The sequence below is a fragment of the Echeneis naucrates genome, chromosome 16 (assembly GCF_900963305.1).
Source record: "Echeneis naucrates chromosome 16, fEcheNa1.1, whole genome shotgun sequence".
In the NCBI taxonomy this organism is placed as follows: domain Eukaryota; kingdom Metazoa; phylum Chordata; class Actinopteri; order Carangiformes; family Echeneidae; genus Echeneis; species Echeneis naucrates.
Window position 1 is genome coordinate 16,063,108 of NC_042526.1, and position 22,513 is coordinate 16,085,620.

A 22,513-nucleotide genomic window follows, 5' to 3' on the forward strand; every position below is an offset into this window, starting at 1 on the left:
AGCCAGGGCCTGATGGTTTGTTCTGTCTGCAAGTTCCAAGGCTTTGGCTTTTGCCACTTGGATTACGTGGAGGTTCAGTCCACAGGGAACAGTCTGGTTGAGGCCAAGTGGAGTGAAGTGCTGCAAAGAAAGTCCAAGCCCAACACACATAGGTCTGAGCTCTAGGAAGTACAGACAGGAAATGACCTGGGCCTTTGGAAGTCATTAAACCCTTAATCTGATACCATGGGGATAGGACACACTTCAGCAGCTCCCATCACTGCTCCTGTGGATGTTTTATTCAACTTTCCCGGTGAATTTTTCACGTTGTAATTTCACTGTTTTTGCTGCTGGAGGCCATATTTGCTTGATTTGATTTCTGATGATGGCCTGGCTAAATTATTAAATGCATCAAAGTGTTTCTCTTAAGAATTTATGGCAAAGTCATATAAAAATGATCTTATCCCAAACATACTTTAAACAGAGTTTTCTTTCAAATTAGGACAGTCAAATATTGATTCAATTGTGAATTTTAAAAATAGAAATCCCCCCAAAATAGATTTTGTTTTTTATATCCTTATTATAGTTTTTCCATTTAAAAAAGAATTACAGTTTTATGTTGTCTTGGTTGTTCTGTGCGACAACATTGTTAGTGTCCTCGTAAGTTGCTGTATGACACAGTGCCCATGAACATAAAACCGGTTGGATAGTGAGAGGAATTGTGCAGTGCACAAGTCCAGCAAAAGAGGGTTTTTAAATTTTTTAGCATACGCCATTTTAGTGCTTTAATTATTGAACACTGCCAGTGAGCCGTGAATAACTTGTGCATAATGCAGAGCCAAATGTTTCAGCACCATATATTCTGAGAAATTTGGCTCGCGCCTGTAGTCAGACTCATTACAGTTTTCTAAAGGAAAAAAAGAAACACTCAGGCGTTTGTTGCATGGCAGGACTCAAAAGTCAGCGAAAAGCTTTGCAAACATGAAAACAAATTTGAAGAGAAAATGTCTTGGACTTAAAGCTTATTGGTTTATTCATTAGAGCCCCTGTAGTCAGGTGATTACCCTGTAAATGTATGTAATGTGCTGATAAACAAAGGCATGGTAGCATAAATTATAGAAGACATAAAGTGGAATCCAATCTTGTTGTTTCACCTGAGGCACACAGATGTGAGCAAAACTTACTGACCTTAATGTAATAGTGCATGACGCTGAAAGCTGTATGGTTTTCGTGATCATAATGTTTTACTTCAGAAACGTTCACAACTTTAATCCAGGTTGGGGCTACTACTCAGATCACAACTCCAAACATCTGACCCGCCCCTTCTCAATCATTATTTCAACAATAACATTTATCTGCACTAGCTTTGCCTTTAAAGGGTAACAGGGGCCTGCTGGTACAAAGTGTCTGTGCATGCACCAGGCTCTTATAAACACTCCTGTCACAGGCTAATGTTCAGTGTATCCTGGGGCATACACGCCTTCTGTAAATTAAACCAAATCTGTTTTGCTCTGCAAAGGAAGACAAATATTACAGTTTTCAACAAATCAAATTTAGTTCTTTTTCTGCCTTAAATTACAACAGTGAAATCTGGGGTTTCACAGTAAATTAAACACACATTCTCTCCTTCTGCCAACACTGAATCTTTGTTTAAACAAATTCAGTCAGTGAAATCTCTATTTCCAACAAAGCTCCGTATGTAAAGAGTAATCCACTCAAATACAATTTCTGAGCCGCTGCTATCTGATGGCGTCAATTTACATGAGAAACGAATAAACATATTTAGGGAGTGAGCACTTAAAACAGCTTAGGGAAAGTGACCCGGCACGTGAACATTAGGAAAACACAAGGAGGATAACGTTGTCTGACAACCATGAGGAATGCATGCGTTGTCACCGCTATGAGTTTGGCATTTTGGTACTGTTTCCTTTGCAGCAGTTAGTGGCTGTTGGCCATCGTAACACTTAGACTGCAGAAAATATGAGTATGGCGGAGTTGCATTATCAGAGGACGCAAGTTTACTGTTTTGTACTGGAGGCAATATAAAAAAAGAATGCCAATCCAAGGTCTTTGTCCTCTTTCAGTCCAGTCTGACAGCATGCCCCCTCATCAAAATCATATTAGATACAATGCATCTGCAGGTGTGATGGTTTCATTCCAGCCTCATGTTTAAAATTATTCATCACTTTTGACGTCTTGCTTTGTTAAAACTTAACTAACTGATAGACTCATGAGCAGCAAGGATCATGTTCGATTTTGTTCCCTGATGTTTACAATGCTCAGGCTTAACTGAATGACAAGTATAAGCTGTTAGAGAGGTTTCTCATTTTTGTCAGTTTACTTAAGACAGCCTTTCCTCCATTAAATGACGTCAAACAGCCACTGGGAAGACAAAATAGGGCTTTTTAAAGTCTTTTGCCGTCTACACAACTGTCCTCACACTATTCTTAATGGGGGATTTTAAGTCCCTCCTACTCATCTGATGAAGGGGGAAGGTGAAGGGGTGGAGAGGCATGATATTCTCAATTTAAGGGCTAAAAACTTTGCCTTAAAAGTCTCTGTTTAGGCTATCAACTGTGTAGGTGTTTCTCATAAAATGTTATTGATAGCGGAGGGAGCAGAGTGGAGAATTTGGAAATGGAGGCCTTCATCTGCCTGTTTCCTCTTGAGGGACCACACACTTTATGGATAACTTCCTCCTGTTCTCTGGTCCAAGAACGGTCGACGTGCGCTGGCGCCATGTTCTGTGATGGCAACCAGAATAAACGGTACAAACAGTGGGGGATACATGGCAGTTTAAAAGCCTCTGTCCCAAATAAAAGTTACAAAGAAACAGAAAGGGAGAGGGGCTGTCAGAATCTAAAGATGAAGACCAGCCATGTGAAATAGGAGCTTATTGGACAAAGCTGAGACAAGGCTGGGCCTGCTTCTGCTGCTTTGGGGACAGGAAGTCAGCTATCCCGTCCTGTCCTCTCCCTGCAGCTCCTTCTGTTGAGATGCTAGGTTCCCTATCTGCTGCCTTTATCTCCTCTTTTTAAGCACCGAAGCTCAACAGCTTGGCCAGCATCAAGCCGAATTCTCTTTCTTCCTTTTTCATTACAGAGCAAAGTCATGTTTTACAGTAAATCACTTGTTATTCAGAAAAACTGACTTTTTTGAAGCTCTGCTTAAGTTTGAAGGCTTTGGCCTGCGGAGAGGAAAGTTGACTTGCATGCTCCGCTGAAAGCCCACAGCTGTTGGCTGATTCGGAGTGGTACCCTAAATTGTTCCGTAGGTTTTCATCCTTAATCGTTGTTTGTGTCTGGCATTCAAAAGACCAATAGCATATACTTCAGATTCCTCTGTGTATGAAGTACTGCCTAAGCAGCCAGACACATTCTCTAACAGCATATTTACACACCAGGAGACTAAAGTGGCCTGCCAGCCTAGGCGATGTCACTAAATTATTACTTACAGCTCGGAATCTGACCTTTTCTCCTCTGAAACAGATTTGAATACATAAACTCAGGGTTTCTGCCTGTACAGAGTGCCAACATCAGTGCTCTATTTTTCAGAAAATTTGAAATATGTAAACCTCATTGACTGAAATTTATGTGGATAAATCATATATAAGGGAACAAAAATTCACCTGCATCATTTTGGCCTTTTCGAAATGGGCTGTAAACTTAACATAAAGTCTTCAATTTAATTTTTAAGCTGATTGTGGCACATGTGCTTATCTTTATACCCAAAAGACACGGCGCAATATCATCAGTCATTTGGAGTCATCTTTGTGTCCGCATGATATGTTTATATTCATTTTTCTCTAAACGCTGGTTTCCTTCTCCATTTAGATATTTAGGAAAAATATCTGGTTCTTCCTACACTGTGGTCACCAGTTAGACTCAAACTGTGTCGGTGTGACATTTGGTGCTTGGCAAGTTTTGTTTTGTTTTTTTTTTTTTAACATGTTTTGATGTGTGACCTCATACACAGACAGCATGTGTCATGCAGTCCACTGTTAGAATAGAAATATTGACTAAACATATGCTTTCTGAGGTTAGAAAATGTATTCATCTTTTTCCTGAAAAAACAAAATCGACTTTCAAAAACATTGTTGCTCTTTTGTTTATGAAATAAAACATCAGTCCTCACTGATCTATGGTTCTGTTGAGCTTGTTAGACATTCAGTAAAACAAATGTGTCCATGCCGAGCTTCATAATGGCCAGTGGACAAAAACCACATTGTCAGCACTTCTGCTATCATGGGCTCTTTATTGTGACGAACAAATAGAAACAGCTTTACTACTTTACTGACATGGTTGTCAGTACTACTGTATGTGAATGTAAGTGAAAGTAGAAACACTTTATATGGACTATATATGGATCGGGATTTAGATGTTTGGTCGATGTCCAGTCAGTTTCAGATAGCTGTTATTTCACCAAGTGAAATTATGTTGTTGATTGAATGAATAAAAACAGCAAAGCATCAATAATGGTCGTATTTGCAACCTTCAAAAACCTGGGGAAATACGTCAGCAATTCACATTTGTTTGTTCGATATGTTTGTCAAATATTCCATCAATCACATTTGGTTTCTGTGTGAAAGTGAAAATGTCAGCCTCCAAAAGGTCAGTTTCTAGAGGGCCCAGACAGAGCAGGCTTGTTTTTAGCTTTACAGTCAGACATTTTTGAGTTCATCCAGCTGGTTTGGAAAGAGTTCCATCAGCACAAGTATGATGGGATTTTGTCATGATATAAAGATCCTGATGATCCTTCAGCTAGTTACACAGTTTCTCCCAGTGGTGGTGAATCCTTCTAAGGGTTGTTCCAGTTCATTTGCTATTTAAACACACAGAACAAGGCAGATGCATTTTACAGTCAATCAGGATTTGCTTAATTGTTGTTTGTGATGCTTTTGGAAAAGATTCTCCATTATCCTCATCCTTTTCCCCGACTGGAAAGATGCCGTGAAACACTTTACCCATGACCCCCTGTTTCCCGGACAAGTGAATAGAGACCGAAGGATGTGTTTGTGGGCCCGAGCTCCCAACTGCATTCCTCATGTTTAGGAAAACATGTAAACTGACGTCAAAAAAATAAAAGTGAGCAGTCAGCTCCCTTGGCCTTTCTCACGTGGCCCATATGAAAGCTGACTTTTGTGCGCTGGACAACTCTCATACAAGGTGGACAGCCAGTGTTTTTCCTGGCATGTCTTGAACAAACACAGACCAATTACACTGTGCTGCCTGATGTGTCAAGCCATGATCTACAGTTTTACTTTGCATTATTTGAGAAGGCTTACGAAGTAAATCTGTACTCTGCAGAACAAGAGACACAGTGATATAATATAAGTTCCTGATGTTTTGCTTGGTTAGCATAAATCCCAGGCTCATGCAGATGTGTAGTGTCGAAGACAAGCACCATGCCAGCTCAATGCCGCATGGTCTGAGCGAGCTGTGCTGGCAGAACAGCTCTTGAAAACTTTGATCTGAAATGGTCAAAAGTCAATAGATGCAACTTTCCGAACTCCTGTGAATACATATGCAATAGATCTGTGGCTCCTTCCCCAAATCTCGGAATTGCATTATTCATCTGAGGCAGTGTTTCAGCTTTCTCTCTCTCTCTGCCCGCAGCACTCCCACCCACTCACTCAGTACTCATCTTCTAATTCAATCCCACAATTTTTCCCATTGTTCCCCAAATTCTGAGACACCTTAGTACACATCTTTGTCTACATGTGCACGATGGAAACACAAAAACCTCTTTACCTCAGCATTATACGAGGCACTTCAGGCAATATAAGATCATACGATCAGCTTTTTGCCAAAGGAAATATTCACATCTGTTACTTAAATATCACATTATAAAACTACTTCCTGCACCCCGGTGAGTGTTATATAGTCATATGTTTTATTATTATTGCCAGTTAATTCATATTTGAATTCATTTTCTTGCTTGTTTAACTGAAGGTGGAGCTAATCACTGTTGGCTTGTTTTACAACAATGCATCATATTCAACTAACACGCCATGTGCTGTAAAATCTTACACCACCTGAGTAAACATACCGAGTTAGAATCCACCACTGACCAAATGCATGTGTAATTATTAGCTATGCAGCTGATTTGACCTTTTACATAACGTGCTATTGTACCATCAGTGCTGTTGATAAAATCATGATATCACAAAGAGAGTAGACAGCATGGCAGTCTGAGGACAAACCTAGGTTTACAAGCATAAGTCTGTAGATGAGTGTGTTTATTGAGAACTTCTGTACTGGAGTGACATTGTATAACCTTATTCCAGAAACAGTATGTTACAGTGTGATATGTCAAAGAGCCAGCTCTGCTATTTACCAACAAGCACAGAAGGAAGGTGGCAGCCAGAGCTTGTCCTCATAAACAACACACGTAGAGGGCTGTAAGCAGTGAAGCATTTTCATAACTGGTTAATTATTTTCTCCATTAATGGAGCCAGGGTTTGGTCAATAAATCAGGAAAAATGCCTGTTAATCTTTACAGCTGTCAGATGACCTCCAAAAACCAAAGATATTCAGTTTAATGTAAATTAAAACAAGCAAATCCAGTCTCTTAAAGAAGTTGATCTGTAAGTGTGTACAGGTTTTGTTACATTTTATCTGGACATTTGAATGGCCCAGTTGTCTTGTGTCCATGAGTCTCAGGATTTGAAGTGGAATATCAGGAACAGTTAGGAACAGCAGATGTTAAAACCGCTGATCCAGACTTACTCATTAAGCAGTGGTCTCCTCTGTTGGTCCCTGCTTCATTCTCACTCTCATTGTGTAATGCCACATAGCACAACGTCCGGTTAGACACGTTTCTACAGAAAAATGAAGGTTTTTGATTCCTCGGCCGAGGGGATCTCTGTTCTGTGGGCACTATTGGAACCGTGTGGGTCCACACAGTCAGATAAATGTCGTGTGAGGAAATGTGTGCACATGCAGTTGTGTGTACAGGATGGTGGCGTGTGTGTGTGTGTGTGTGGGTGTGGGTGTGTGTGTGGGTGTGTGTGTGTGTGTGTGCAGAGACGGGTGTCTACAGCACCTCAGTGGAAACTTGGCCATGGGCCTACTGTTGCCCATGAGGGCTGGTAAACACACTGCAGTGGATCTGGCTCTGTGAACATAAGTGCCAAACACAATGTAAACTTGTTTCCACCACTCCATTCAGCTGCTTTCTCCTTTTTCTTTCTGTTCCTTAATCCTTCAAATCACAGTCACATTGCCTTTAATGTTTAACTTCTATAGCAATGTTTAGAAAGTCCACATTTTATAGCTTTTTTTTTGGGGGGGGGCTTCGGGTCAAATTTTGTTATAGTACAATTTTGACCCCTTTCAAAATCAGGCAGAAAAGACAGCTTTTCTTGATATATAGTCATTTATGACATTATTGAAAGAGATTTACAACCATTCACCTAGAGTGCAGATGAAGTAACTGGTATGTAATCAGTCTGTTTTGGTGTTGATATGAGCAGAGTATCAGGGTCGGCAGGGTGACGTGATTTGATATTAAACAACTTTGTGTGGAACCATTCTTTGGACATTCACACTTCCTGAGTCGACATCAGATCTGTCATCTGCAGGCCCAGAGGCCACCACAGGTTTGAGTGCAGTCGCAGCAGATGACCACCCCCCCGCTAATGCAACATCCAAACCAGATGTCTGATGAGTTGCTTCTCAGTAAAGATTCCTCTTTTACAATGGACCATGCCGTTGCCAAATAGGGTAAGTCTGTTACGTGTGCAATCCCAGGTCATTACATTTTTTCTGAATAATTCAGAATGGCCTCTGGATATGTTTATCGCGACATCTGAAAGGAAATTTCACAATAATCTTGTCCTGTGATGCTGGCTGTAGTAGCTGCTGAGGACCTAAGTATTTCACCTTCATCTGCCAGAAACTACATTTGAACCATAAAGTGATGCGTTCCATAGGGGGAAGATGTGGGTTATGACGAAGGCTATTCTTCCTGGACATTGATGGTGAGAAGGAAAACAGGGCTAGCTGCCGGCTTTCACTTTTGATAGCATGTTCTTCCAGGTATTTTTCATCTGTCATAGCTGCAGTTTTTCTCCTGTTTCCCTGCCAATCCTTTTTCTATGACATTCCCATACATATTTGGAGTTATTTTCAAAAAACATTTCCTCCTCAAATGATTGATTTACCCTTAAAATGTAAAAGAAGTAAAAGAAAACCACCATCATAATCAGTGTACCACTAAGTCCTACAAATGAAATGGCATTTGTATAACATACCTGTTTTTTGGCCAACTTCAACCCCTCTCTCTTTCGTCTTGTTCCTATCTACAGTTTGCGAACAGTTTGTGTTTCTGTTCTTGTCACCCGTGAAATAAACCACTCTTGTGGAGCTGGATTGTTTCAATTCTCCCAAAGGCCCAAAGGAGAAGTTACCTAGAGGTTCTTATACGGTGAAAAAAACAGATGTCGCAGAAATCTGCAGGCACTTGGGGCAAGCAGCTGTCCTGCGTGATCCACTGCATTGAAAGGACTGTCTGGCACTCACTGAGCATGTGCGAGGAAATGATGGACAGGACCTGACCTCGTCCTGGCCCTATCGCTCCCTGTTAGCACGTCTTCTCCCTTGCTTCCTGCTAATCACGACTGACAAGGGATACACAGGACTCCGTGTACAGCGGTGGATAGAGAGAGTCGTGTCAACCTGTCTCCATCTCGGGGAATGAGCTCCAGTAGAGAGAGGGTTGAGGGCAAATCTGAAAATGAAGCCAAGAGTTCAAGAACACCCGCATCACAACCACGAGTCCTGCTAAATCTGCTTCTCTCTTTAGAAGGCAGCGGGATTTCCATGAATTAATGAAGGACGTGGGGCTGCAAAAACAAAAGCGGAGCTTGACAATTTTAAAAGACAGCATTGTCTTCATTAAGATGCTTTGAGAGCAGATGTTTGCAAGCTTTAGGTTTGAATGCAGAGGCTGAAGGTGTGAGAGTGTGTACGTGTGTGTGCTTGTGTGAGAGAGTGTGCTTACATGTGCTTACACGTGCTTACGTAGTTGTTGATGTCTTTATATTTGCATACGGTGCATATTGTGTCAGAGAGTGAGTTACCATGAGAGCTTTACGTACCTCTGAGGGAGCACGTGTGCCTCCTGAACTGTAAATGCATGTAAGTATGTGCACAGAAGGTCGCCCTGCTGAAATATCGATGGACACAACACCATGATGCAACACATCATCAGTAAAACCTCAAGTGGGATGCCAGGAATCAGGCAGGATGGCAACCACGGGTATATTCTAGGTATTTGCCTGTCTGTTTCATCAGAATCTTTCGGTCCTTGTCAATGACAGTATATTTGTGTGAAGCTATTTCGAGGGTTTCACTTCTGCTTGGTGACCTTAAAGAAATGTCGAACCAGAACCACAAATCAAACTGAGATACTGAGATAAATCCAGCATGTTTTTTCAATTCAGAGAGAATCTCAAAGGAAATATAGGTCAGCATCCTCCTGTACAGAAGGATCTGATCCCTCTTGAAAAAGTACAATAAAACAAATTTAAATAAAAAAAAAAATTAAATAAATGAAACTTGACGAGAACTAAAAAAAAAATCTGCTATTTTGTATTTTTATGAAAGAAAAGAAATCCAAGCAACAGTCCTGTCTGGAGGAGACAACGCCTGCTGGGCTGGCAGAGGAAGAATTTGGGGGTTTCACTGCTGCTGCAATATCTTGCTCCATGTGTGGAGTCGGAACTCGGGAGTGTGAATGAGCTGAGGACTCCCGGCTGCTCGGAGAGCTGCTGACAAAACACTCCAACAAAGCGGGCACTAACCTGTCGGACACTCACAGCGAAACCTTTAGATTCCTCAGCAGCATTTATCCTCGAAAGTAACGGCAGCCGTTTGACGAAGACGCCGGGAAGTGTCGGGACAAAGGACACAGAGATCACGCCTCACCGCTGCATGCTGGAGCGGGACTGGAGTTCGGCACGGACCCGGCCGGACGGCCGAGAAGAGACCAGAATGACGGCCCAAGGCGGCACCGAGTCGGCGCGCCACAAGGGAGGGCAAAGCAGGACGCGTGTGAGCAGAGACACGAGTGCCCCAGATCCGCGTAATATCTGAGTGACTCTGTCATTCAGGCTTTTCATGCCGTTTCGAGCAAGTGTCTGAACCCGCACCTGGAAAAACAAAGAGGAGGCTTTCAGTGGCAGCGTATCCCCATGCGTAAACGGAGGCGCATCTGTGCGTATTCGCTGTTTCTTTGTGCCTACAATAAATGATGTTTGTTTTGCCACTAACTCATCTCCTGTCCCATGAGCACACTGATATAGATGCATTATAGACTTCCTCATACTTCATATCTGCCATGAGTGATGGCGATGACTGCAGAATCTGACAGTACCTGTGCGCAGAGCGGCGCTCATGAAAAAAGCTGCAGCTCGCTGGATCGCAATGGTTATGTGAAAACATGTGTCATCCCACTGTGCCGTGACCGAGACTACGAGCCGTGGGTGAGGCTAGTGCTCACAAAAATCCGGAGTTCCCAGAGACTCCGGAGTGCGTTGTGCGTGGGGTCGCTCTCTGTTTTTCTCGCTCTGCTGGTCAAATGCGCAGACTGGCGGGCTGAAGCCAGCAGCTCCGCCACCAGCAGCGCTGACAGCAGACTCTCCCACTCCTCGTCTCCCCTTCACTTGGCTGCGGGCTGCGCGGCGGAGCTCTTCCAAACTTGCTGGAGTGTGCTCTCACCATTGTTCACCATCGTGTGTGCCTTCTTCTGGGTCGGCGTGTATCTAATCCGCTGCGGGGCTCTGATCCGGACCGCCCTGTCCCTCCTCACCGTGTGCCACCTGGGCGAAGCGGCGGCGTGGTCTCTCCTGGACGGGACAGATGAGCGGCTGTTTTCGGTCACGACAGCGGCAGTGGTCGTGGTCGTCTGCGTGGCCACCGGCGCACTCATGGTAGCCCGACTGAACCAGGGCATCTCCGTCATCGTTTTCATCAGCATAATCAGGACTATTTCACTCTTCTCGCTGCACAAAGTCAGGGCCACTTGGAGACCGTACGTAGCGTACCTGGTCGGAGTGCTGGGCATCCTGCTGGCGAGGTATGCTGACAGACTCCTTCCCAGCCAAGGGAGACACAAGGAGGGCTGTACCCCCGTGACTGGAGCCAGGGACGAGATCCCTGTATTTAAAAGGCGCAGGAGGTCCAGTTCTGTGATAGCGTCAGACATGGCACACAGTCAGTCCAACAGTAAGTCACATCGCCGGACCTCTCTGCCATGCATCCAGAGGGACCAGGTAAGAAGTTTGTGTCCCGTTCACCTCCTCTTTCTGCCTTGATTTCTTCTTCTTGCAATGACGACTTTTATTTCTACATATGTATGTATATATATATAAATTGAACGAGGACGCACTGCAATGCCAATAAAATGAGGATTGTTGGACTCATTAGAATATTCACTATTATTTGAGTTAATAATTAGGCGCTTATTATCATTGCTACAAAACAGTGTTATAAGTATTGATGGAGAGGGGGCTTTAAAATGTCCTACAAATGATGTTATCAGTATTGTTATGATATATTATTTGTTATTATTATTATGTGTTTACATGCGATGACTGTCTTTTAGGTTGCAGTGTAGAGCTTACAGTTTTCTTGGCTGTGGTTTGATCTTGAGCAGTTGTTATTTCCCTGGTTCTGAACATGTAACTGTTGGACTGATATCTGGACCAATTTGCTGCCATTGGCAAAAAAAAGAAAAAAAGCAATTCTAACAATTACACAATGTTTTGTTCAGTTTTTTTTTTTGTTTTTTTTTTTTTTATTAATATCACAGTAACATTGTTTGTATCATGCCACAAGATTTTTTTAAGCAAAAACCGAAAGCCATTCAAGTAAATGGGAAAGTGAATGAAGTGGAAATCTGGACAACATGTTTTATTCTAAAATGATCAGTTTAGTTAAATTTCCCATAGTTTTGTCTGGAAATCAGACCAAAGTGAAGCTTTTTTCATACAGTATAGATGCAACTGTCTCTCTGTCATTTGAAAATGAAGAACCAAATTTGGTATTTTGTATTACATGGATGCTATTTTAGAAGCAGTGCTTTGAAGTAGGGCAGCATGGCGGCATAGTGGCTTTGTAACAAATGTGACTTCAAAAATGTTTTAGTCTCCACATCAACAATCAATTGTTTATCAGACCCTGATAAAAGAGGCAGCACATTGGCACAGTGGTTAGTGTTGTTGCCTCACAGTAAGAAGGTCATGAGTTCGGTGCCTGGGGTCTGGGGCCTTTCTGTGCTTGCACAGGTTTCCACCGTCCATGGTTTAGGTTAACTGGTGACTCTAAGTTGTCTGTAGGTCTGAGTGTGAGTGTGAGTGTTTGTCTCTGTCTGTCTCTGTGTGTTGGCGCTGTGATGGACTGCTGACCTGTCCGGGGCGTACCCCGCCCTCACCCAGAGTGAGCTGGGATTGGTTCTAGCACCCCCCACGACCCGGAAACAGTGTTAAAAGGTGAATGAATGCTTTCAAGTACTGATGAGAAAGGGAAGCTGACAATATGACAGAAATGATTCAACGCTAAAATTATTTATGACAAACAATTTACCCCATGTGATCCCTGAACATCTTTCTGTCCTGGGCTTCAATGCCACTTGTTCCACATTGATCATCTCGGCCTGTCCAAAAATCTCAGGAATTCAGCAGCTCCAGCTTTTAAATCTTCTCTGATGCTGCCACACATGCATACTTGTGTTAAAGAGGAGATGGGGGGGATTCACTCCGCCAAACCCATCTCAGCTCTTCAACCTTCCTTATGGAAAATCAATGAGCTTGTGAATGGGGAACAGATTTTTGCAGTGATCAAAGCTCTCGTTGTGACCTGTGAACGCAGTCAGGTTGGGAGATGAGAGGCTGCACTGTCAGCCCGGCCACTTGAAAGATGCCCTCAGCTCTCAGGGCCAGGTAGCGTTGTCGTCTGCTTGTTTGTTTTTCTTTGTGGTCACTCACACACGTACACACACATACAAATTGGATATGAAAAGATTCTTATATTTTACAGTTTACATTGCTTTAGGTTTGATGTCTCAGCTGAAGCTTATTCAAGTGTCAATCTTTATTCATTTGATATCCTGTCATTGCTTTACTGCTCAAATGGACTGGGAGTCATTTTTATGATGAGCTGGAAAATGTGTGTATGCAGTTCAGAGACTGAATGTCTATAAACAAGCTTCTGTATGGATATTTTTGCACAGTGTGTTTTAAAGACCAATGTTACAATGGAAAACAAAGTTACTTTTCAGTCTTATAGTTCTTATTTTTGTGTACATCACGTTTTTGTTTTTTGGTTTGTTTGTTTGCATTAACTAATGAAGTTATATATAGTCCATCTATGATGTCACGTTGGGATCATTCATTCATAACACCATATAGGGGAAAGTAAAAACAACAAGACAAAGCTGTAATCAAATCTCTTCAGCCAAAGCAATGCAGTATTTGAAAGAGACCAAATGTGTAAAAAAAAAAAAAAAACAAAAAACAGAGGAGGGCTTCAACTCTTACATTTATATTCAGACTCAATTACTATATGTGGTTCAAGACGGAATTAGTTAGAGAGCTATAAAATCAAGACATTAGTCATTAACAGCTTGATGCAACGATAGCAATAAACACGTGGATTGCTTCAGAAATTTTTCCAATAAAAACCAAGCAGAATGGAAATTCCAGACCAAGGAGACAATATCATGAAAAGCCTGAAACATTTCCCATGTCCCGTGAGATAAGATCTCTATTACTCTGTATTTGCACCTTTTTTGTTGCGGCACATCAGGACAGCAGTGCTCACGCTGTCCTGATAGTTCATGAAAGAAACGTTAAGGACATAACAGATCTCTGTAACAAAACCTGAGTCTGTCTTTCCCGCACATCTCTGGCGCTCGTGCTAAGCAGTTGACCAGTCATGGCCTGCCTGTAATTGAGACACACATGGCGTACATATGCTGTCTTAACCGTGTCTTGTCTGTGTGGTCTGTAATGTGTAAACAAGCCCATGCTGACCCACACCAGTCATCACCTCGCTTACACGGGGATCCGGCCTCCCTGAGGAGGGAGGGGGGGGGTCACACACTCCTTTGGGGGTGCAACCACAATACAGTGACTGGGAAAGGGGAGATACCAGACAGCATTAAGTGTCTCACTGACTGCCTGAGAGAACAAATACAGGTTTATTGCGTGAAAGTGTTGAGGCCTCAGTTTTCCAGGTAGCACTTGTTAGTTAGATGAGCTGGGAAGGCTGAGTGACTTGTTAACGTTCCTGTACTTGTGCTGTGTGTAGTAGAGTTAGTGTTTTGAAGAAGCAGTAAGAGAGGCATGACAAAGATTGGATGTGCACCTGACAATGTTTGCATTCGTGCTTTGCGATAAAGTGTTTGATGAACAGCGTCAGGTTGGATGGAGAACTGCGGTTGATGCTGCTTTTCGTGTGAGGCTCCTCTCACAGACCAAAGAGTTATCAGAGTGATAGTCACTTTGTAAAAACTGTTTACTCAGAAAATAAAGAGAGCAAAGAGAAATCCCTCTGTCTCTTCTCCTTCACAAGTTTTAAAGCTGCCATTTTGCCCTTCGCTGCTCTGCCAGAGCGACGCTCTAATGGATGTGCTTCAATCGTCACAACTGTAGATTTAATAAACAGCCATTTGTGCTCCTTTTGATTACAAATTGGCTGCCAGCATCTATCAGTACGTGGGTTTTGCAACGCTAGGGTCATCCGCCCCATCATGGGCGTAATAAAAGAAAGTCATTATGAGCTGATCTGATAGCAATTAGCAGGGGCCTCTGTGGGATAGTTCTGCTACTCCGGTTAATACAAAATGACAGGCCGCTCTTCTGTATTTCAGCTGGGATATTGAACTGGAGGAAGAGGTGTGGACTTGCGGTGTGTATCGCTTTTCACAGCGTGTGAAGAAATTTGAGTCTGAGCGGCTCCTGCTGCAGACATCAGCGCTGTCATGGAACTTTCTCTCCTCACATGCGGGGTAAAGCAGTCGGCCATATTGCCAATAAACATAGAACCTTTTCGACTAAACCTACCTGAGCTGAAAAAGTTCGAGTTTATTGGGCAGGACAGGGAGTGTGCATCAGTGAGTCATCTCTGCTGTTCAGACGATTATCTTTGCGAAGCGTTTGAAGCACCTCCCTTTTCTATCTTTGACTCCACCCCTCTCCGCAGCGCTCTGCTCTCTGTCCTTTCACTGACACCAACACAAATATTATCCCAACCAGAGGAGGAAATTCTTTCTTAACTTGGATGATAAAGATATTCTTGAAATCTATGATAATGACTTCCTGTGGAATGGGATCCAAACACAATTATTGTTGCTGTTGTAAATGTTTCCTGGTACTCTATTTTTGCAGCACCGTCCATAATTGAATTGTGTTTTGCATGGTGGAGGTTGTTGATAGCCTTTAGGGCAGTGATTTGCCACTGGGCCACGGTGCACTCTCATCCCAAACAGCTTGTTTGTATTCTAAACACATAGCCTCGTGGGATAAGATTTCTTTCTTTCTTTTTTCTTTTCTTTTCTTTTTTCTTTTTTTTTTTTTTTTTGTCCAGACTGGCCTGTAGGTTAGAAACTGGCGCATTGAAAGCCTCACTCCATTTGGAAAGGAAGCTGATATCAGCATGGGGTTGTGTGTCCTGTGATTGGGCAATCCACTTCACACTTTCAATCCTCATTCATTCTCAGTGTATTAGTTGTGCTGTGCATGTGTGAGGAGCCGAGGGGTGGAGGAATTGGGGTAGGAATGAAAGTAGGTCATTCGAGGTTTTGTTTAGTAGCCAGGCAAAACAGCAGGCTTACTCTTACCCCCCTGAACGGTGGAAGAGTCTTACATTTGACTGATGCAGTGCAGCAACTTTTAGTGTTCGTGTGCACCAGATTTGCATGTGTTACCTCGGCCATTGTGGCTACCCAGCATGAAGCCACATTACACTTTTGTTTGGTCCTGTGGCAGCATAAACTGGAGCTCCTTGCCCACATTTTTTTGTCTCACCAAACTGAAAATTTCTGCACACTTCTGCATTAACCAACTCCCAGCTGCGTACAGCACAATGTGGCTTTATTACAACCTGGATTTTATTTTCATAGTCCTGGCAATCATTTCAGTCTGTTATATCATTGTAATCACCAAAGTAATGAATGAAACAACATTAAAACAATACAGTCTGAAGAAGGAGACAAGAAAGCAGACAATTTGAGAGATTGTAAACAAATCACATTTTACCCAGAATCTGTGAACTGCTTCTGTTGAGATCAAATATGGAAAACATAATAACTCCAGCCCTCAAAAAATAAAAACAAAAAAACATCATCCCTATTCCAATCACCTCGCTATCATGTTTTTTTTTTTTCCCTCTTCTGTGACTTGGTAAAGCTCAAACATAGACACTGATCACTCATGCTCATCATTAATTCCACATTGCATGAGTGAATTATCTGGTTTTGGCAGGTCAAAGTCGAACCAAGAAGTAAACTGCGTAAACAGACAAACAAAATTTCCCCTTTTACCTTTGCCTGAAAAAAAGGCTAACTAACTCGGGGTTTGTTTGAAGGGTCAGTCCAAGATTTAGGGCAATAGACACATTGACATTCCTTGCTGAGCTTAGTTTATCATTACGACTAGTAGGAATGGGCAGAAACAGCCTGCCAGGGTCTGCCTGTTTTTTGGCTCTGCTGGTTGCTTGATTTCATGGACAGGACGTGTTTGTAGTCTGGAGACTGTATGCTGATCCAAGTTAAGCTGAAGTCAGATACTGTGCTCTGGACTGTAGCCTTAAATGTAACATTTGGATATTTGACTGGTATCAAGTTTTTCATTTAACTACAGAAAAATGAGAATGAAGAGGTGAATTTCCAAAAACGTAAAGTCATTCCTTTAGAACCTGTTTAATCATACAACTTGCTAACTTATTTCCCCATCGAAATGCTTTGTAGTGATGTTGCCATTCTCTGAGAAATTAATTAGGTGAGAACAACGTTACCATTACCAATAGCAATAATAGCCAAGTTACGACAGTTGTAATGAAGTGAAATTATCCTTTAAACTCTACATTACATGGCTCACGCATCTGTGTCCAATTCTTTCATTACCTTCAGTTGCAGCAACACGAGTAGCTCATATCCTGATTCTTCCCCCATGTCTCTGATCACCTAAGCCAACCCAACCATTGGTCCAGGACTAAGCGTGGTACCCCTCTTCCCTATCCCTGGCATAACCACGATCAGGCTCCCTACTGATTACCATGGAAATTATGGAAGGACGTCTGTGTGAGCATGCAAGCGAGTGTGTGTATGTGTTGCCAGCAGCTTGATGGCTGCCAGCTGCTGCAGGCTGAGAGGTTGAATCTGCTCAGAGAAACACAGAGGGCCTCAAACCACAGACTCAACCAAACGCAGCTGGAACTGCTAGACAGGCGCAGGCCTTCAGTCGTGACACACAGCACACATATTAACACCTCAGGATCCTAATAACTGCCTCTTATTTGAGTTAAAAGTGAGAATCCGAAGAGAAAGCTGGATTTTTTTTTTGTCTTGTTGACGGGTAGATTGAATGCTGTACTTTCTTCTGCTCCCTGTTCTTGACTAATTATGTCACTCAGGTTTTCTGTGTTACCATAAGAGACTGACTATTTCAGATGGAGATGAACAGAATGTTCCTGGAACAAATGTGTGTATGCGTGGAGTATACGGGTGCATGTGCTTGTGCATGAGCATGTTTGTGTGCGCGAGGAAAAGATGGTGGCAGTATGAGCAAGAGGGAAATGAGTATGAGTGTGTTTGTGAAAAGCTAGATATGCAGATATGTTAGATGTACAGTATAAATGATGTGTATACATGAATTGTGATGGAGACTATTTGAAATCCATGTAGCCAATATGATTCCTGGATTTCTCTTACCGTAGTAATCCTTTGGCAATTTTCTACACAACTTTTGTTTCTTTTTTTGCACAAGCTAAACTTCTCAAATAATGGCTGTTATCAAATTACCAGCAGCTGCATAGGCAGTCAGAGATTTTAATTGCAGGGGCTGATTGGGGGTTTCATTATGGGCTTTGTTCAGGGCTAGATGCAGATGCGTGGAATTTGAAAGTTTCTTTTGTGTGCTACACATTTGATTACTATTATTTATTTTTATTTTTTTTTAATTAGAAATCAATATTAATGCTCAGTTCTGATGGGAATGTTTGATAGGGCCCATGTAGCAACTGGGGGCTAACAGCTTTGCTTGATTGACCAAAGCCTAACCAAACCAAACACAAACAAATAACACAAATTGCTACAAAATAAATTTAGCGTACAACATACAACAGGTATGTTGCCTAGACTGATCACAGGAGTGATCTGACCTGTACCCTGCCTCAGGTGCATCCAAAGTACTGAAGATTTTTGTTTGTCAAACTCCAAATCTACAGTTTGATACTTGTCCATGGGCACATTTTAGTTCATACCAAAAAAGCTTCAAAGTGTGATTATCAGAGCTATAAATCCCCGAAACACAGTTTTTGCTTAGAGGTCATTCAGGTTATCACATCCCCTTTGGGGTTAACTTTCATTGCTATTTAACCTCCTGAGGGGTAATTTCTGTCACACGAGAAGCTCACCAGACAGAGTTTGGAACTGAAATTATACTTCTGTTGACAATTTACTTTAGAAATATGAACTTTTTTCTCTGCCTCTTTCTATTTTGCAAAAGAAGCCAAACCCTAAATACATACAAGAGAGTCTCCTGAAAACACAACAGTGTAAATTAGGAAAAAATTTAATTTAAACCAGAAATATTAAGCCAACCACCCACTGTCACCATTTTCAAAACTCAACACTTTGAGCTACAAAAATGAAAGCAATATTTTCTTTCTTTACAGGATGGGTAGCTTCGTAGGTATCAATACATGTCCAGCACTGCTGCACATCACTTTAGGGAACTGAAACTAACATGTTTGGCTTTCATCTCTATTTATCCTCTTAAAGGGTCTTTTCAATCACACGAGGAGCCCACATTTAAGACAGAGATTCCTTACATGAGGGGACATTCCTGCTTTTTCCCTGCTGCTGAATGAACTGGAATGTGCAGGTTGAGCCGGCACTGAAGGACAGACCAGTGGGCCAATTCACTCAGCCCTCCCCTTCCTAGCCCCCCTGACCTGAGCCAACACCACCATCCTGGGCTGTCACCAGGTGTGCAGCTGGCCTCTGCCGAATGAATAGATACTCTCACATTGCCCCGGGAAGTGTGTGCTTGATTGTGTATGCGTGCATGCTTGTGACTGAGAGTGAGAAGTGTAGAGCTGGGGGTAGAGTGTAGTCCTAGATGAAAATAGCTGCACTTGAATGTGTGAAAAACAAATGGAAGAAACAATTGTTAATTTCCCCCCAGAGAGTGTGCATGTCATGACTTTTCATCAGTGTCCGGGTTCAGAGAAGAAGTGCAGCTAATCCCTGAGGTCCAGTCTGGCCATGTCAGAAACAGGCCACAGCCACTGCCGCTGCCATGATTCATTTAACAAGCAGGAACATTTTGAACCTTTCCGGCTGACTCTGTCCAATAAATCCAAACATAGTCAGCTATTAATTGATTGTACATGGTGTCCATAAAGTCTCTTTACAATTTAAAAAAATGATTACAAAGGCAATTGATGAGATATCTTAATCAGATTTGTTGTATGTCCTCAGCGGTTATCAAAGTTTTTAATCACATTGCATTTGTGTATTTCAGGCACCCTGTTGATGAAATAGGTACTGTAGTGGGAAATGCCCTAACCCTAACCCTTGGAAGGGATGGCCCGATTCCCTGGCCTCCTCGTTCACCAGATACCCTGGACTTCTTTCTGTGGGGTTATGTTAAAGATATCATGTATCGAACAAAGATCACTGATGCCATTGTGACCATTCATGAAGTTATGCAACATGATGTGCTTCCTGTGACTAATGGTGCCCCTGTAGAGCTGTATTAAATGAGGCAAAAAAAAAAAAAAAAAAAAAAAACTTCAATATTTGCTCATTTTGGAATAATTTCCACATATTTGTCTGTTCCTTTGCTTTTGAATGACATGTTTTAAGTTGTAAAGTGACTTTATGGATACCTTGTATTTTTCCGGAGCATGACAAAGGAGGTTGTTTTCACAGATGGGAGAATGTATTTTGTAATCTTCTTCCTGGTTGCGTAAATGTGGCTGCAACCAGCCAGGCTATTGTATCAGCAGGCCGTCAGCAAACTGTTAAGCAGGCCCCTGTCAGTGCCCTGTAGTCTATACAATATATTATATAATATTAGATTAGAACATTAAAGGTTGAACACTTTTTACAAGTTATCATTTCCTGCAAGGCATTTTTGTAACGATGCATTAATAGGCAAAGTAACTACCAGCTAAATCTGTTAATGTGATGAAAAACATTACACGCCCATGAAAAATGTAGAGTAGAAGTGTAAAGTATAAAAATTAAGATTGTATATAAATGGATACGTGTAGTACAGTCTACATGTGCAGCACGTGAATGTATTCCACTTTAAAATGTTATCTGGCATAACTGTCAGCATCACAGTTAGATATTTAGTATAGTAATGATATCCTTTGGACTTGAAGTACAGTCAGTGAGCTACATGTCTGTCTAGCTCCATGGCGTGGTGAGAGGAAATGTGTTACTGTAACCTCTGCCTGGTGAGCCCTCCCCATCCGTCCAGCCCAATGCCTCACTGGCTCGGCATGAGCCTGTCTGTTCTTGCAACCAACAAGGCCTCTGCTGTTCCCTGCTCAATGCTATGTTTTACTCTCCAAATATGTGAGAGGGGAAAAAAAAAAAAAAAAGTCTGTCTGTACATCTGTCTGTCAGTTATTCGGTTATTTCACCCCTTGCATGGGCGAGACTCTCAGGGTTTGGGTTAAGGGCTGTTTTTTCACAGTCACTTTCAATTAGTCAGGTATTAAAGTCCAATGTATGGGTGCAGTGGTGTGCTGAATTTGCATGATGGTATACAGTGTCTGATTTACATTTTTATGAACCCACCGTATATGAACGAGTACCATGGCTGGGATGCCGGTAATGATGCTGTGTTTCACAGTGTGGATTCATTTTTCAACAACTTTGGCCACATTTCTGGATTCGGTCTGCAAACAGAAACCACTAATGGTCAGCTCAAGGAAATGAGCTATTTTTATCAATTAAAAAATTGCAATAGATGGGAGAGAAGTCAGCTTTATATATTTTAGGGTCTTTTCTGCAGTTTTTACCATTTATCAGTGTTTACCAGCCTCGTTCCTGGTGTAAAGAATTTTGTGCGTCTGAAATTTATACCACATTATATATTAATGTAAGACAACAAAATGTTTAAAGGAATGTTTTTCCCTTCAGTGTGCTAAGGGTAGTAAATATTTCATTTTATTTTTGAAATAAATGTCTCAAGCCACTTTGTGCATGGTACATGGTGAGGACAAGTCATTGAAACGACGATACTGAAATTTTAACTATACTGAAAGTGAGAGTCGCTGCTCAGTTATGACCTTTCCTCACTTCACTGGAACAAATCTCTGCTCAGGTCTGCAGCTTTTTGCCGAGCAGGTTCGTAAGGTGCAGACCTCTTCCACTACTACTTTTCTATACACAGTCACAACCTGCGAGTCCACACACGGCTCAGCAGGCCAGCTATGCTATGTTTCATTGATTTGTTGCTGTTATGCTCTGTATTGCCCGGAGACACTAAATGCTGGTTTATGTGTCCGTGTGTAGGTGACATCCGTTTATATTCGTCTACAATCAATTGCTACGAATAGCAGACTCTCCTGTGTGTGTGTGTGTGTGTGTGTGTGTGTGTGTGTGTGCGTGTGTGTGTGTGGTCAGACGCAACCTGTGTCGTGGAACAAGCTGGCTGTCTGATTAAAGCACCCTTTCCTGCACAGGGTAACTTAGCTAACGGGCTAATTGCTTTATGAAGTGCAAACTCTAGTGCTAACCCTGAACCTAAAGCTGAACCATGTCATGTGGCATGACAACATGTGAGCCACATTGATAAGACACATGGCATTGTTTCAGAAAACTTCAAATGAATTCCCATCCACAGCCCTTCATCCACACAGATAACACGTAGCCACACACCCTGTCTTCTCAGAACTGTTGTAGAGTGAAAATGGGATTCAACACAATGTGTTTAGTGTTAAAATAGACATACTGGGCCTTTATTTCAATGCTCATGTGCCTGGGGCTGCCTCAGGTTTCTCTCTCTCTCTCTCCCTCTCACACTCTCCTTCTCTCCATAATGTTTTCCATTAGCTGCTGTTCCATTCATAGTCTCGCTGATCCCTGTGTTGTCTCCTCCGGGACTGGACAGCTTTAATGAAATCTCCATATCTACTGTGGCAGACACCTCTTCTCTTCTCTTCTCTCTTTTCCTCTCCTCCTCTGAAAGGGAAGAGTTTGGTGTCAGGTCCTCAGACTGGAGGCAGTTCTGCAGAATCAGATCTTGGATCACAACAGTGACTCTGATAGCACAGTGCAGATGTGTTTT

At 42.2% G+C, this 22,513-nt stretch overlaps 1 protein-coding gene across 1 annotated transcript in view; it reads left to right on the forward strand.

The window, feature by feature from the left end:
• The first annotated feature begins 9,607 nt into the window (after positions 1–9,607).
• LOC115056544 (cGMP-inhibited 3',5'-cyclic phosphodiesterase A-like) overlaps positions 9,608–22,513 on the forward strand; it is a 64,070-nt gene continuing 51,164 nt past the window's right edge. Inside the window, exon 1 of the mRNA XM_029523064.1 lies at positions 9,608–11,254. Within this exon, the coding sequence (XP_029378924.1) occupies positions 10,328–11,254 (927 nt within the window). The 5' untranslated portion in view covers positions 9,608–10,327. The remainder of the gene's footprint in view (positions 11,255–22,513) is intronic.